The sequence below is a fragment of the Ochotona princeps genome, chromosome 10 (genome assembly GCF_030435755.1).
Source record: "Ochotona princeps isolate mOchPri1 chromosome 10, mOchPri1.hap1, whole genome shotgun sequence".
In the NCBI taxonomy this organism is placed as follows: Eukaryota; Metazoa; Chordata; class Mammalia; order Lagomorpha; family Ochotonidae; genus Ochotona; species Ochotona princeps.
Window position 1 is genome coordinate 68,347,054 of NC_080841.1, and position 17,713 is coordinate 68,364,766.

The following is a 17,713-nucleotide window of genomic DNA, read 5'->3' on the forward strand; positions in this document are numbered from 1 at the left end:
AAGTCCAAAACTTATGGGACACCGCCAAAGCAGTGTTGCGTGGTAAGTTTATTGCAATAAGCGCGCACGTCAAAGCCCAAGAAAGGCAACAAATGCAAGAATTAAGGACACACCTCCAGGAACTGGAAAAGCAACAGCAGAAAGACCCCACAAACAAGAGGAAACAAGAAATTATCAAAACAAGACAAGAACTAAACCAGAAAGAAATTTAAAAAACCATTCAGAAAATAAATGAATCAAAAAGCTGGTTCCTTGAGAGGATAAACAAAATAGATACCCCATTGGCCCGATTGACAAAGAAAAAACAAGACAAAGCAAGAATTAGCAGTATCAAAGATGAAAAAGGCAACATAACAACAGACGCTACTACCATTAAGGAAATAATTAGAAATTATTACAAAGAACTATATGCCAACAAATTCAATAATCACTTGGAAATGGAAAGATTCCTAGACTCCCACCACTTACCAAAACTCACCCCAGAAGCAACAGAAGACCTGAATAAACCCATTACTGAATCAGAGATAGAATCAGTGATTAAAGAGCTCCCAACAAAGAAAAGCCCAGGCCCAGATGGTTTTACCACAGAATTCTACAAAACATTCCAACCAGAGCTAACCCCAATCCTTTACAAGCTCTTCAAAACAATAGAAAAGGAAGCAACTCTTCCAAACTCATTCTATGAAGCCAATATCACCTTAATCCCCAAACCGAATAGAGAATTAACAGAGAAGGAAAACTACAGACCGATCTCCCTGATGAACGTTGACGCTAAGATTCTCAACAAAATCCTAGCCAATAGAATACAAAAAAACATCAGACAGATCATCCACCCAGACCAAGTAGGTTTCATCCAGGGAATGCAGGGATGGTTCAACATAAGAAAATCCATAAATGTGATACATCACATCCAAAAACTGAAAAACAAAAACCATATAATAGTATCAATAGATGCAGAAAAAGCCTTCGACAAAATTCAACACCCCTTCATGTTAAAAACCCTAACCAGGGTGGGGATAGAAGGAACAATCCACAACATAATCAAAGCAATATATGAAAAACCCAATGCCAGCATCATACTAAATGGAGAAAAACTGGATCCCTTCCCACTGAGATCTGGAACAAGACAAGGCTGCCCACTATCACCACTGCTATTCAATATAGTCCTAGAGGTACTTGCAGAAGCCATAAGACAAGACAAAGAAATCAAAGGAATCCAAATTGGAAATGAAGAAGTCAAGCTTTCACTATTCGCAGACGACATGATTCTCTACATAGAAGAACCAAAAAACTCAATACAAAGACTCCTAGAACTCATACGAGAATTTGGCAGAGTGGCAGGATACAAGATAAATGAACAAAAATCAACAGCCATGGTGTATGCAAATGGCCGCAAGATGGAAGAAGATCTAACCAACAAGCTACCATTCAAAATAACAGAGAAAAGCATGAAATATCTGGGAATAAATTTAACCAAAAGCGTAGATGACCTTTATGAAGAAAATTACAAAACACTCAAAAATCAAATAGAACAAGACCTCGAAAGATGGAACAACATCCCATGCTCCTGGATAGGCAAAATTAATATCATCAAAATGTCTATACTACCAAAAGCAATATATACATTCAATGCAATCCCAATCAAATTACCCACAGCATTCTTCATCGAACTGGAAAAAATGATACACAGATTCATCTGGAAACACAAAAAACCACGAATAGCCAGAACCACTCTGAAGAACAGGCACTTAACAGGGGGAATCACAGTACCGGATCTATGGACATACTATAGGGCAGTGGTCATCAAAACAGCCTGGTACTGGCACAAAGATAGAGAGGAAGATCAGTGGAGCAGAATAGAAACAACAGATGGAAACCCACACAGATACAGTCAATTAATCTTCGACAAAAAGACAGACAACAACCCAAGTAAATGGAAAGGTCTGTTCAATAAATGCTGTTGGGACAACTGGTTAATAGCCTGCAGAAACAAAAAGATAGACCCACATCTCTCACCATACACCAAGATCGAATCTAAATGGATAAAAGACCTAAACCTACATCCAGAAACCTTCAAACTTTTGGAAGAAAATGTTGGAAACACACTGCAACACTTAGGGGTAGGCCCTCACTTCCTAAAAAAGACTCCAAATGCAGTAGAAATCGAGACCAAAATAAACAATTGGGACCTCATCAAACTAAAAAGCTTCTGTACAGCTAGAGAAACAATCAATAAAGTAAAAAGGCAACCCACAGAATGGGAGAAGATCTTCGCACACGACATAGGTGATAGAGGGCTAATCTCCAGAATATACAAAGATCTCCAGAGAAACCAAAACACCAGAACAAACAAACTGCTCAAGAAATGGGCACGGGAAATGGGCAAACACTTCACAAAAGAACAAACCCAAATGGCAAACAAGCATATGAAAAAATGCTCAAGTTCCCTGGCAATAAGGGAAATCCAAATGAAGACAACAATGAGGTACCACCTAACTCCAGTAAGGATGGCACACATACATAATACCACCAACACTTGCTGGCGAGGATGTGGGGAAAAGGGAACCCTTCTCCACTGCTGGTGGGAGTGTAGACTTGTACAGCCTCTATGGGAATCAGTTTGGCGAATACTCAAACAACTGAAAATCAACATACCATATGATCCAGCAATAGCACTCCTTGGGATATATCCAAAACATCTTCTACTCAAGAAACCAACATGCACACCTATGTTCATAGCAGCACAATCTACGATCGCAAAAACCTGGAAGCAGCCAAAATGCCCATCAGTGGAAGACTGGCTAAGAAAGTTATGGTTCATCTACTCTATGGAATACTACTCAGCTATTAAGAAAAACGAAATGCAATTCTTTGTGGACAAATGGGCCCGACTGGAATCCATCATGCTAAGAGAAATGAACCAATCCCAAAAGGTTAAATACCACATGTTTGCCTTAATCTGAGATGAAAAGAGAACAACTTGGAAAATAGTACCTGTATATTGTAATATTAGTGCAATCTCTTATAACCTGTATCCAATGCAATAAGATAAGGCGATATAATCTATAAACCAACAATTAATGTCAGAATACTTAAGATCTACATCGAAAATCTGTAAAACCTACTATACCCTCAATACGCTATGTTAACCTGTAATGGGGGGGAGTGCAGGGAAATCTTTCAGGACCATAAAAAGAGTGAGAAAAAAGTACAATATAGCCTATCAAGATCAAATCTGGTAATTCATAGATAACAGACTCAAAGTGGCACTAAACAACAATAAAACTACTATACCAATGCATGAGGGGGGAATCGGGTGCGATCCTGACAACCTCTTAACAGGAGGTCATGTGCGTGGAGCAGGGGAGCACTCCAGGGTGGAGCAGGTGGTAAGCAGAAAGCCTGGAACCCAACCATGAAGACTCCCAGACCTTCACCACAAACTATTAATATGAGCAACAAGGACTATATCCCAACTGCCAAGGAGGCCACAGGGAATTGGATGCCCTCGGAGGCCGAGTACTCTGAGGTCACCCACCCCCAACCGGAGCTTCCACAGGGGATGGAAGAAGTCCAAACACTACAGTGCAGAAACCAACGTCATCGGAAAGACAACCAGAAGCCCTGAGTGGTCTGCAGAAACAGAAGAACAATAAACGTCCTTCGGGACCAGGGAGGAGAGCTTTCTCTGGTCCGAGACTGGCTCCACCTCTGGACCCCCCCTCCCTCGCAATGACCATCGGGATCGCTTCGAAAACCCCTCACAGCAAACAAACAATCATACAAACTAAAAAAAAAAAAAAAAAACCTAAAATAAATAAACAACAGAAAGTAGAACTTGAAATCTGACAGGAAACAGCTGGCATGGATTGGCTCATGCCTCGCTGGGTGGGTCACAAAGATTAGTTTTACTCCTCACCATGGTGCTGAGGATTTTCCTGCACACCCCCCCCCAAAAAAAAAAAAAAAAAAAATGTTCTGCACCTAAAATGTTGACATATATCTTGTTAGAGTTACAAGCCAGTCTGGATTATCCTAAAATCTGCCAAGATCAGCAAAATTTTACTTCAACACAACAACTGGCTAAATACTAAGATGAAATGGACACGAAACAGCTGAATGGTGCCTTATGGCCATTTTAAGGTATAGAGCAGCCGGTCCTGTATATGAACTAAATTGAAATGTCAATGAGCTAATCATAGGTTGTGGCTAGGACTTGTTTTCCTTTTTTTTTTTTTTTTTTTTTTTTTTTTTTCTTTTTAATACACTGGTTACTCAAAACCATGTCAATTCCATAACATTGCAAATTGCTGTTGATGTTATATTGGGACTCTTAATTGAATGTGATGATATTCTGCCAGCTCAAACTTCAGACCAGAAAAGGTCTCCCCAAGAAACTGTTCAACCAATCTGGACAATAAGTAGCTGGACTCTATGCTTGGTATATGTTTGCAATGAAAGAATCTTGATTGAATTTGAACTGTAATACTGCATCAAGGTGGAGGAATCCACCGGGGGGAGGGGAGGGGGAGGGAGGGGGGGATTCCCAGAGCCTATGAAACTGTCACATAATGCAAAATAATTAACAATAAAAAAAAAAAAAAAAAAAAAAAAAAGAATATTGTGCAGCATTAACCAGCATGAGTCTCCATTCTAGATAGGGCTGAATATGTGTGTGTACCTGTATTTTTTTTCTTTGTATTTATTTTTATTAGAAAGGTAGATTAGATCTACAGGGATAAGGAAAGACAGAAGCAAAGATCTTCCGTCTGCTGGTTCATTCCCCAAATTACCATAATGGCCAGAGCCAAGCTGATCCAAAGCAGGTGCTTCCTCCAAGTCTTTCATGCAGATGCAGGGTCTCAAGGACTTGGGCTGTCCCCCACTGCTCTCTTAGGCCACAGGCATGGAGCTGGAAGGGAAGTGGAGCAGCTGGAACACCAACTGGCACCTACATGGGATTATGGCACTTGCAAAATGACAATTTAGCCATTTAGCTAGAATGTCAGGCTCCTAACCTGTATCTCATAACCAGTTAAAGATTTGCCATGAAACATTTATGGTCAGAGAATCATTTGCCCCACAGCAGAGCTGACTCAGCTCAAAGAACTTGCCAGGTCCCCATCCTGATACATGTTTTCCTTTTACTATATTAAAGGGTTTTTGTTCTTTATTATACTGAACAGAGCATACTAGATATTATTTGTGGAAACATTAGGAATATTTGAATACCAGTTTGACAACATTTACTTTAAAAAGTTTTCCTTTTGACTTCACAGTTTTACCACTACCAGTCTACTTTATAAAAGTTTCTTAAAAGAATGGCTGAAAATACATTTAGACGAAAATTTATTGTGACATTTCTGTTAGTGCTTATCCCTGGAAACAAACAAAATGTTATCAATAAACTATTGATCACATGATATTTGTATAATGGAGTGTAATGCTGTGTAACCATTCAGAAGAAAATGGGAAAACTTCATGAATGGATATGTATCCAAGATATTTTAAAAACTGCAAAAAAACTAAGCCATTAAAGGGGGTGATGTGAGCATGTGTTTGTTTTTAAGCATTCATATGCTAATTCACATCTAGGAAATAAGGAAATAAGTGTTTAAAGTGAGTTGTGCTATAAAAATAAGTTTAGGTATATAAAATGTTATAGCTGCCTACAACACTGAAATAATTAATGTTGCTATTAGTTTTATATTCAGAGCAAGCAGAGAAAGTTCCTTCACTTGTTTTATAGACCTTGTTGACTTAAATTTTTAATTTTTTCTTAACATCATATGTATATACGTGTGTGGTTATACAACTTTATGGGGGTGCAGTGCAATATTTCAACACCTGCAAGCAAAGTAACCTCATCAAATATGATAATTAGCGTTTCCATTTCCTTTTCTTTATGTTTGGAGCACATGAACTCTTCTAGTTGTACCTACGATATGTATTCTTGAATATGAGCTGTCATTCACCCTACTGTGCCATGAAATAATAGTACCTATTACTTCTATAAAACCATATTTTGGTGATCATTGTCCAGCCTTCATCTACAACAAACACACATGGATTGCTTTTTTAGCAAAATAAGACACGAAACTGTAAGCTCCTAGGAAGATATCAAGAAAGCAGTCATGTCAAAGTTTTCATGACCTCAGAAACCTTGACAGTTTTCATGGGACATAAGATGTTGAGGACCCCTAAGATGTCACAGTGACAGCCTAGGTTCTCTGCTTGAGGCCTGTTCCCTAGGCCAACAGGAGCTGTTTAGGTTATTTGTCTTCACCTTTCCCTGTTTCCCAGCATTGTTGTTTGTGTTGTTTCCTTCACGGCCTCAAATGTGTATCTCTGTGTATGCATGTGTGTGTATTTACAGAATATGTGTATGCATATCATTTAAGTATTTAGATATTGCCTTTGTTTAAGAATGGTTGAAAAGCTCAAAGAAGTAATAGAATAAGTAGCAGTGATTATTGCTTAGCTATCTAGACAACACCAGGCATGGTTCCTTTGTTCTCTCATCCTCAGTCTTAGCAAAGAAAAACTAGTTCAAAGATATGTTCTAGTGACCAATACACACCCAATTAACTTTTAAATATTTATCCCATTGTAATTGTTTAATAATTATAATTAAGGACACATGAAAACATGGATTACAACAGACCTTGCTATATTACTCATGGTTGTGTGAATTATAGAGTCATTAGAATAATTACACAACCTTATAACGAATGTTTTGTTAAATTTCATTGAGTTGTCAAAATTATGGAACGTTTGCTTATTTTTATGCTTCTAAGTGGCATTTTTTTTCAGAAGAGTTAAACATTACTTCAGTGATGCCTTTATTACATAGGAATTTGGCTAATCTGATCCATTGTTTTTAATGTCCATGTGAGAATAGAATGAGATGCCTTGGGTCTAAAAATTTGAAAGTATTTTGCTTGTGGTAAATGTAATGATGTCATGCTATCTTATCAGGAAAGTTTGCCATTTGCTTAAGCTGTAATGCTGTCCAGACCTGAAGCCGAGTCATGCACAGTGTTCTGTACAGTAAGCCCTGGTGGTTGGAGATGATGTTTGATGTAGTTTATGGAGTTAGACTGCTGGGGATCCAGTCTTAACCCTGTACTTGCCAGCTAGTAACTGATAGCTGTAGGATTGCAGACAAATTGCCTTCTCTTTGTCCTAGTTTCTGTATCTATAAAATGTGAGGATGAGCATTAAATGGCAGAGCTCTGTTCTATAGAGTTGTTACTAGGCTGTTATAAGAATTAAGTTGGTTAATGTTTATAAAGCATTTGATATGAAACAAGTACTCAATAAGCATAGTTAAAATTATGAATTATTATTTTGGTCATCCAGTGTGTGTTGACAAGAAATACTGAGTTTCAGTCTTTTCAGTACTATGTTTAATATCTGTTTTTTCTGAGGTGCAATAGCTGATTTTTACACTAGTTTTAATCATTCATTTCTTGCTTGTGTTACAGTTACAAATTACAATACTGTGGTGGAAACAAATTCAGATTCAGATGATGAAGACAAACTCCATATTGTGGAAGAAGAAAGTATTACAGATGCGGCGGACTGTGAAGGTGGTGTGCCAGAAGATGAGCTGCCAACAGACCCGACGGTGCTGCCAGGACGCGGTGAGAGAGAAGGCAGTTCTAAGAACTGCTGGGAGGATGATGGTAACTTGAAGCTTTTTGTAATTTGCGTTGTCTTGATCCTGTTTCTTTTAAAATACTGAAATGATAAATTGGATGGAAAGCTTGAAAGCAACAGTAAATTTGAGTTCATTAATATCAAGCATCAGTCTACTTACTAAACTATAGATTATGAAGAAGAATAAATAATAGAACAAGTTTTGTCTGTTTGTAAAATTTTAGTGGATTTTTCAGAAACAGGATCAAGCTTTCCCTACATTAAAGATGTAAATAAGCTTATCTTAAAGTTTGTATCTTGAATCCACATGAAGAATGTACACAACAAGTTCGTCTTCTGGGTATATATACCCAGTAATGGGATTATTAGATCATACAGCAATTCTGTTTCTAGTTTTTTAGAAAATGGCCATACTATTTTCCACAGTGCCTATACTAATTTAGAATCCCCACAGCTATCAGAGATCCCCTTTATCCATATCCTTACCAGAATTTGTTACTCTCTTTTTGATAAAAGCCATTCTGACAGGAAATGATAGCTCAGTGTGACTTGATTTGTATCTCTCTGATATTAACATCTTTTCATGTATTTGTTAGCCATTTATATCTCTTTTTTGAAGAACTGTCCATTCAGGTCTTTCTGTAAACATGCTTTACTATGTTTATAGCAGCAGTGTTTACAATAACCAAAATATTTAATTGACCAAGGTACCTATCATCTGATTAATGGATAAGGAAAATGTGTTATATATGCACAATGGACTGCCATTCAGCTGTAAGAGTGAAATCTTGTCATTTGTAGCAAAATGGATGGAACTTGAGGAATTATGTTTATAATGTTAGATGCAATGCAGATTCTTTCCAAAAATATGTTGTTATTATTCACTTTCCCATTGAAAACTAGTGATTCTAGATTGAAAATTGCACAAAAATATTGACAATTTTAAGGAAGTGATTAGATAGTAAAACATCCATATGTCAAGACCTCAGTGAAGACAGGAACCCACAGTGACAGAAAGAAGTTCCTGGAAGACTGTCCTGAGGATGTTTGCCTACCCAGGGCACAGATGTAATTTTCAGGCTGGTGAGGAGAAGCAACTTCCAAGACTACTGAGGAGTTCTGTGGTAGATCTCCAGCTAGTGTAGATGATGCCTCGATGGAGAGAATGAAGTGCAAGCAAAGCACCATCCTTGCCATACTTGAGAGTCTGCCTAAATAGCAACTGTAGGAAGAATTGTCTTGCAACAGGTAGTAACAACAAGCTGTGTTCCAGTGATCTGATGCCCTCCTTCACAATGCTGGTAGCCAGCTGAATCTCCAACCACCATGGACTGGAAGTGGCACTGCTGTAAATACCTGTAGGCACCAGACAGAAGTAAATACAAGAATGTCGGGAGAATTTCACCTTCACCCTAGCACTGTAGAAGTCTCATACTTCGTTTTTTTTTTTTTTTTCAACAAGACAGCAATGTTTATGTTAATTATCAGAAACAAAAAGAACCAGAAACTTACCCATAAAGACTTGAGCCATATGATATTGATTATAAAATGACTGTCATGATTAGAGAAAAAAACAGCTAACTTTGAAATTATCTGAATGTGATAGAATAAACAATAATGAACAGGTTTTTAATTAGAACCTAAAGGAACTTTTACAACTGAAAAAAATGTAATAATAGGACTTAAAACTCACAGGATGAGTTTAATAGCTTTAACAGGAATCAAACAGTCCAAGACAGAATTAATGAATTGGAAGGTAGAGAAAATTATCAAATAAAAGTCAGGTAGATACACAGAATGCAATATGAAAAATAGGAAAAAGGAATTAAAACATGTACTAATTTTGTGTGAGTAGAGAATATGGCAGCAGAAATATTTTCAGAATTAGTGAACCCTATCATGCTACAGACTGAAGTGCAACCAATCCTAAGAGGACTCAGATGGGGGAGTGATGTGAACAAGGTGGCAGAAAAGAGACCCCAGCCCTTGTCCCCCAACAAACACCAATTTTGTAAGCCATTCAAGGATCGTAGTCTGTCTGTGGAGACCAGAGCTGCTTAGAGTTTCTAGCACCCTGGTAAAGGGAGGAAGAAGCATCAGCAATGCGACAAGAACAGTTAGTTCACATCACCTCTACCGATTCAAAGTAGCATAGTTCAATGTCCAGACAGCTCCCTCAGCCACAGAAGTGAGTACCTGACCTCCCCAGCCCTGTGGATGCCACCCAGGGGTTTATATCAGTCCTACACCACCCTGCACCCTGAACTCAGAACCCTGAGGGGACCAGCATAGCTGAACTACCTGAGGGCAGCAAAGAGGAACATGCAGACACCAGCACTCATTTTCCAGCAAGCTGACTGCAGATCCTGCTACTTGGATTGCAGACTCTACCAGCAAATCCACAAACAAACCTCACAGAATGAATGACTCACCTATGGCTATCCCCCTCCAGGGGACGCTTGCCCCAGTACCCTACATTCTCTCTGGCCCCTATAGACAGTATCCTATGTATCCCTGTATATGGCCATCATGAACTCCTGCAGTCTGCACATGGAATCTAAACAGCAGCAATAAATCTTACTAACTAGCTTGATTCTCTTGATTTCAGAGAAGACCCTCAATCATGGTATTCAGCAGATTTGAGGATTATCAAATACTCAACAAGCAGAAAGTTGTTTTGTAAAATTCTGTACCCATGAAGGGCACCCTGAAAACCAACAGATATGGATAGTGTTAGTTTATCTAGTAAGGCATATCTGTGTAATATCTATTGTGACATCATATTGAATGATAAAATGTTGACAACGTTCCTTTTATGATCAGAAACACGATAAGGATATCCTCCATCACCACTTTTATCACCCCTTCATCAGAGGGTGCTACCCAGAAGTGTTTGTTGAATGCAAAACAATACACTGGATTTAAATTCATGCCTGCATGTCATGAACGCTACAAAATAACAGTGTATGACCACCAGAAACATTCTGAATTTTTAGTCATGGTATTAGAAAATACCTAGACAAATGGACATATCTATTACATTAATAGGTTAGAGGGCTCAACTTTTGAAGTTAACCTCCAGACTTTGTTTGCTCCCACTAGTTTTCCCATTAATGTAATCTTGTTACTTAAGGATCTAATCCAAACTACTCCAATAGTTGTTTTGTCCCCTTAGCTTTCTCTTGTCTAGGACAGTTTCTTAGTGTTTTCTTGTTTTTCATGGCCTTGACAATATTAGAAAATAATGGCAAGATAATTTTGAAGTGTCCCTCAGTTTTTGGTTTGTCTGAAAATTTTCTCACAATTAACCCGAGATTATCGGATTGGGGAAAGAATAATGTAGTTGTGAAGTACCCTTATTTCGAATTCAGGATTGTGCGCTGACTATGTCATACACTGTGATTTTGAACCTGGTATATGAGGGACAGTCAGGAGACTACTGAGTAGAGAGAGCAAGGGAGAGCATGTTAGAAAAGAGGTTGGAGAGGCAGCACACCCCCCAGAACACGTAAAAGTCTCTTCGCTGTTGGAAGGGTAAGTAGATGCTGGAAGAGTTTGAATACAGAAGTAGTGCCATTTGATTTTCTTTACAGAGGGTTAAAGGGCTGAGCCTTTAAGAGCAAACCATAGAGAGGAAGGAAATTAGTAAGGGGACTAGTAAGGATGCTATTTCAGAAATACAGGATGGCGACTTGAATCAGGATATTAGCAGTAGAGATATTTTGGTTATACTTTGAAAATAGAATGAATAGGACTTATTAAGGGTTCAATCCAAACTGAGAGAAACAGGAGCTTAAGATAACTTCTTGGTTTCCTTGTATGGTTAGACTGGAGGTTGTCTAATTATGAAAGCATCTAGGTGTGAATCAGTCCTGCTTGTACCTTTTTGAGGGAAGTGATTCTGTCACTCATGTCCATTCCCCTGCTGTCATTTTCAGAAGTTTGATGATGAGCAGGGCCCAGGATAGCCCAGGAACATCAATACAAATATGAACTACATATATGTATAATGCATCCATGTCCTCAGAAAGAAATATAATATAGATCATGTAAAATCTCTAAAGCAACCCACATATACTCCAGTTATAAATTTTCTAGACTACTTAATAATAACTATCAAAAGTGGATATGAGACTCAGTAACTTCTGTTTTTAGTGAACAGTTTAATATACACACACCCAAAAAAACCTTTATAATTCTTTCTAAAAAATATTGTTAGGGTGGCAGTTAGATAATTCTGGTCTGCACTTTACAAAGGGAGGTCCGAGGTGAAATACACAAATGACATTTGCCCAACCCCATTGTTCCTCACAGACCATAATCACGTAAGCTATTTATTTTCCACAACTTTCCTGTTAAAAATAAAAAAACACCTTTGAAGCCGGGAGACCAAGTATTTTTTATACAAGGGATTTTTCTGTTCAAAATTTTGGTTCTCTTTACTTTTGAACCTCATACTTTCTGGTAGAGAAAAATCAAAACTAAGTCTAGGGTTCCTGGTTTTCTTTGGATATGAGTCCAAACTCTAGCAAGATAGGAAAGGCACCTTAACAGTCTTACTCCCTGCTGACTCTGCAGACTTGCATGGCTCCCCTTAGCCATAGCCTGTTGTTCCTCTAAATCTTGACGTATGCTGTTCCTCTGCCTGAGGCATTCTCTTCCTATTCTGTCTCCTTTCTCCCATCTCCAGTCAGCTGTTCCATGGCCTCCTAGACATAGGGAGTCAGATATGTGAATACTGCACACCTGTCTTCCACAGCTTTTACCTGTTGTGATTGGTTACAGAACCCTCGGCTCCACTAAGCAACTCTTCCAGCAAGGGGTGGTAGTCTACTGACAATTGTATCTTTTATCACTGATACCACGTATGCCATTAGATCCTACAGAAATTCCCCTCAAATAACTGAAGTCATTAAAACCTTTTCCTTGTATTTCTAAGCTCCTGCTGATACACCACCAATTTCAGGAAGGTGATCTTGACATTTCTTCGGCATTTTAAGAGTTCCCTTCCTTTTCCATTTTATAACCTCCCTTATAGACACTATTTGGACTTTACATTGCCTAAACTCCTGCATCCATCCTTGGTTATGTAACATTCTGTCTGCTCTTTGGAAATACACTTCTGAAATATGAGCCAACTTTAAATTCCCTCTGTCTGAAACTTCTTAGTTCTTATTAAACATAGAGAATGCAAAGAGATTCTCTTTACCCCATGTGTAAGATAAAATAAAAAAGTATATAGAACATACCTTATGAAAAAAACCTAAACACTAATTTTTAACTTTTCCAACAAAAAAATAATATATCTTTTGGTTTTCCCATATAAGCCAGCTAGGAAGTACTGAGAAAAGTTAATCACTTAGTCCTTAGTCCTTTGTTAAACTGCTTCAAAAAGAACTCTTAAGACTTCTGATTCTAGAAAAAAGAAAGCTGAATATGCCTAGAATCCTTAGAGCAATACAAGAAGATTCTGAAAGGAGCAGACAAGACAATAGGCAGACAGTCTGGGGACTTGCGGAGCCAACTTATGACGTGGCAGTGGATTCTGTTTTCTTTCAACTTGTATCTCTCTCATAGATCAGACTTGGTGTTGCCAAAGCCAGCAACTCAAAAACCTCAACAGGTGCACACACATACACAAAAAACCTCAAGAAATATCTGTTGTCTGTAGTTAAAGGGTCAAACCTCCTAAGACACAAAGCTAGACCATAACTACTCCCCTGCAGCCACACATCGTGGTAAAATTGTAGCTTCACTCCTCAATCATACCCAGCAGACTGTATGGGGAACCTCAGACTTCCGGCCTTGCTACAGTTAAGGTGACCTAGCGCCACTCCCTCATGTCAGGCAAGACCATCCAAGGAGCTGGGCCTTCCATCCGTTCAAGAGCCTTCCCTTCCTCCCTCTGGGTCAGTGAAAAGCCTGAACTTGCATCTCACCCATGGCTAATGGTGACAGCATGTTTCTCCTTGTCAGTGCCAAGCTAGTGTCAGAGGAAGGCCAGTGGAGAGGTAGGTCAGCTCCACTACACAGGCTGTGCAGAGACAAACCACCCACATGTCCGAGGGAGCCACTTGAGAAGCAGTCTGGTATGAGGCACTTTGCCCCTCCCAGGCAGGGTTGCTGGCTGTGGGAAGCGTGAGATCTCGTCTCTGCTTAGCAGTAATGAGTGCGCCGTGTATCTGGGTATAGGGAACAGAAGCTGAGAAAAGAGGATCCTGAACTTCATTTCTTCTGCTGGTGATAGGCAGATGCCTGCCTTTACCCAAGCAGTGAGAGACCAGCTACAACACAAGACTGAAATAGCACGCCATGCTTTTCTCTCCTTCAGTAATCAATACTGTCCATGTCTTCTTCTTCAAAAAAAAAAAACAAAACAAAAAAACACCAAACTTGTCCAACCCAGCACGGTAGCCTAGTTGCTATACCCTCGCCTTGAATGTGCCGGGATCCCATGTGGATGCTAGCTCATGTCCCGGCTGCCCCACTTCCCATCCAGCTCCCTGCTTGTGGCCTGGGAAAGCAGTGGAGGACAGCCCAAAGCCTTGGGACCCTATACCTGTGTGGGGGACCCAGAAAAAGCTCCTGGCTCCTGGTTTCAGATTGGCTCAGCTCCAGCTTCTCTCTGTATGTCTGCCTTTCCAATTAAAAATTAAAATAAATTTTAAAAAAACTTACATAATAGTAACAAGGAAATTGCAAATTGAATTTGAAAAGACAGTCAACAGATAACACCCATGAGATGACGTGGATGTTGGAATTAGCTGAAAAGAATTTTAAAGCAAGCATGTTAAAAATGCTTCAGTAAACAGTTATGAATAGGTTTGGAAACAAAATAGAAAGTCCAGCAAGACAACAAAAATATAAAGAAGCAACAGAAGTATATATTAGGATTGAAAAAAATGACTAAAAAAATGTTAAGCTCAATAAACAAGCTCAAGTAGAAGGAAGGAGAGAGGAAGGAAACAGTGAAGTTGGAGGTGAAACCATAGAATTTACCCAGTCTGAACAGCAGGAAGAAAAAGATGGACTGGGAAAAAAGAACAGAGTTCCAGCAATGCTTTATGTCATTGGGGCTCTGAAAGAGAGAGAGAGAGAGAGAGAGAGAGAGAGAGAGAGAGAATAGAGTTGAAAATATCTTTAAAAATGGCTACAAACTTCCAGAGTTTGGCAGAAGACATAAATCCTCACCCCAAACAGGATAAACCCACAAAAATACATGTCAAGGATACATAGTAGGCAAATGGCATGTTTGTTTTTTTTTTAAAGATTTGTTTATTTTTATTACAAAGTCAGATATTCAGAGAGGAGGAGAGACAGAGAGGAAGATCTTCCGTCCGATGATTCACTCCCCAAGTGACCACAACAGCCGGTGCTGTGCTGATCCAAAGGCAGGAGCCAGGAACTTGCTCCAGATCTCCCACGCAGGTGCAGGAACCCAAGTCTTTGGGCCGTCCTCGACTGCTTTCCCAGGCCACAAGCAGGGAGCTGGATAGGAAGTGGAGCTGCTGGGATTAGAACCAGCACCCATATGGGATCCCGGTGCGTTCAAGACGAGGAGTTTAGCCACTGGCCACGCTGCTGGGCCCTAAATGTCACATGTTTAAAGAAAAAAAAATCTTGAAAACAGAAAACGGGAACAAGAAATGACACATCATTGCGTTTTAGGGGGAAAAAAAACAATTTGAGTGACAGCAGTTTTTCATGAGAAACCATGAAAGCCAGCAAGAGGTAGTACATTTTAAATATACTGATTTATTCAGCCTTGTGGCAAGTGGGTTAAACTTGCACCTGCAATACTATCATCCCATGCATGTGCTGATTCAAGTCTCAGCGCTGCTCCACTTCTTACTGCGTTTCCTGCTAATGCACACAGGAAGGCAGCAGAAGAAAGCTTGGGATATCTTCAGCCTCTGCCACGCACACAGAGACTAGATGAAGAACCTGGCCAAGTCTCTGCCATTGAAGTCATTTAGAAGTGACCTAGCACATGAAAGATATCTCTATCTCTCTTTCTCTTCTCTTTCCCTCTCTGTTTCTCAGTGTAACTCTGTCTTTCAAATAAGTAAACCTTGTTTTAAATTTAAATGCTGGGGCCCGGCAGCGAGGCCTAGTGACTAAAGCCCTCACCTTACACACACCGGGATCCCATATGGGCGCCAGTTCTAATCCCAGCAGCCCCACTTCCCATCCAGCTCCCTGCTTGTGGCCTGGGAAAGCAGTCGAGGATGGCCCAAAGCCTTGGGTTCCTGCACCCGTGTGGGAGACCCGGAAGAGCTCCTGGCTCCTGGCTTCAGATTGGCTTAGCTCCAGCCGTTGTGGTCACTTGGGGAATGAATCATCGGACGGAAGATCTTCCTCTCTGTCTCTCCTCCTCTCTGAATATCTGACTGTCCAATAAAAATAAAATAAATCTTTTAAAAAATTTAAGTACTGAAGGAAAAGAACTATCAACGTAGAATTCCTCAATATTTAAGAAGAAATCAGAATATTTTCACATAAGAGAACACTAAGACAGTATTGCTTAAATAAAGGACTAAAAATTTCAATCAAAGCAGAAAGGAGATTATTCTTTTTTAAAGTTAATTTTTTTGTTTTTATTACAAAGTCAGATATACAGAGGAGGAGAGAGAGAGAGGAAGTGGAGCTGCCGGGATTAGAACCGGCGCCCATATGGGATCCTGGCAAGTTCAAGGCGAGGACCTTAGCCACTAGGCCACGCCGCCAGGCCCAAGGAAATTATTTTTTAAAAGAAGGAGGAATATTGGAACAGGAAGATAATAGTATGTATAAGAGGACTGCAAACAGATTGCAGCAAAGCGGAACTAAAATAAATTTGTTTTGCTGCAAAACATTTTGAAACCATGAATGATTTTCTGGTAATACACATTTTCCATGAGCTTTTTAATATGCTTTATATAATAAGATGCCCTCCTTTACATTTTCTTCTATTACATAGGATAGCTGGACAAGAAACAAACAGAAATAGGTAAAATTAATTAAACTCTGTTGTGTGAAAGCTACCTAAAAAAGTTCTATTTGATCAAATTTTATGGTCAATATGACACCCTACTCTTCGGGTACTTACAGTGGCACGTTATTTCCTGCCTTTGCATGCTTCTTTTCATTTCAGCCATTATTCAAAATGTATTACATTATGAAGAACATTCTCAGGTAGTGAAAATTAGTTAACATCCATATAAGAAAAAAAATATCCACCGTTTGAAGATACATGGCTTTCATAAATAACCCACATTTCTAGCCCTGCATAAGTTCTGATGTTAAGTTTTTCCTCATATAATTAAAAAGTAGTAAAGGTTTACATATTTCACCGTATGTTAAGCATTCATGCCTGACCAACAGAACAAACCAATAAATGGAAGTCCCTTAATAAAACAATTTTGACTAAATTAAGAGTGTCAGTTTCATCCACTAAACTAAGAGTGTCAGTTTCACTCAACAAGTCAAGATAATGTTAGCATCCCAACAGTTGAAACATATCCTTTCCCATGACAAGAGTCCAAAACACCAAAATGAAAAGGTACACAGGAAATTTGCAAGGCAGCCGAGACGTCATGTTAGAGCCCAGACTCAGAACCTTCTGTAAATCCATTTTAATTCATGAGTAACGAGGACTCAGTCATTCATTAACTACTTGCCATCACATTAGTCAAATGGAAGCTTATGGAAAGAGACTGCAGATGCTGTGCTTGAATTGTCTAGGGCTCCCCAAGAACTCCGCCACAGGAGGAGCTTGCTCTGAAGGATAAGGAGTTGACCTGCTTAACAGAGTTTCCCATTAAGTTCAGGTTCTCTGTGATAACACCTGTTTGCATGCTGGTTTTGCTTCTTTTTCTGTTGCTGCATGCTGATAAACTACTATTGTTTATGAAACAAATAAGTTGAAACTGCAGGGTGCCTCAATCATATAATCATCACAATTTCACAAACACTTAAATATGTGAAAAGATTAACACTTTCTGGCTGCGGAGAGAGAGGAACTGAGAAATGACAGCTTAGGGTTTCAGGAGGAATTTCAGAAAGCAGTTGC

The 17,713-nt window shown here is 39.2% G+C and overlaps 1 protein-coding gene across 4 annotated transcripts in view; it reads left to right on the forward strand.

Annotated features, from left to right (window-relative positions):
- ZEB1 (zinc finger E-box binding homeobox 1) overlaps positions 1-17,713 on the forward strand; it is a 175,598-nt gene that overhangs the window by 108,963 nt on the left and 48,922 nt on the right. For 3 of the 4 annotated variants that reach the window (XM_058669568.1, XM_058669566.1, XM_058669567.1), the window contains exon 2: positions 7,488-7,688. In XM_058669568.1, the coding sequence (XP_058525551.1) occupies positions 7,488-7,688 (201 nt within the window). The remainder of the gene's footprint in view (positions 1-7,487; positions 7,689-17,713) is intronic. The other variant, XM_058669569.1, reaches the window with a different exon arrangement.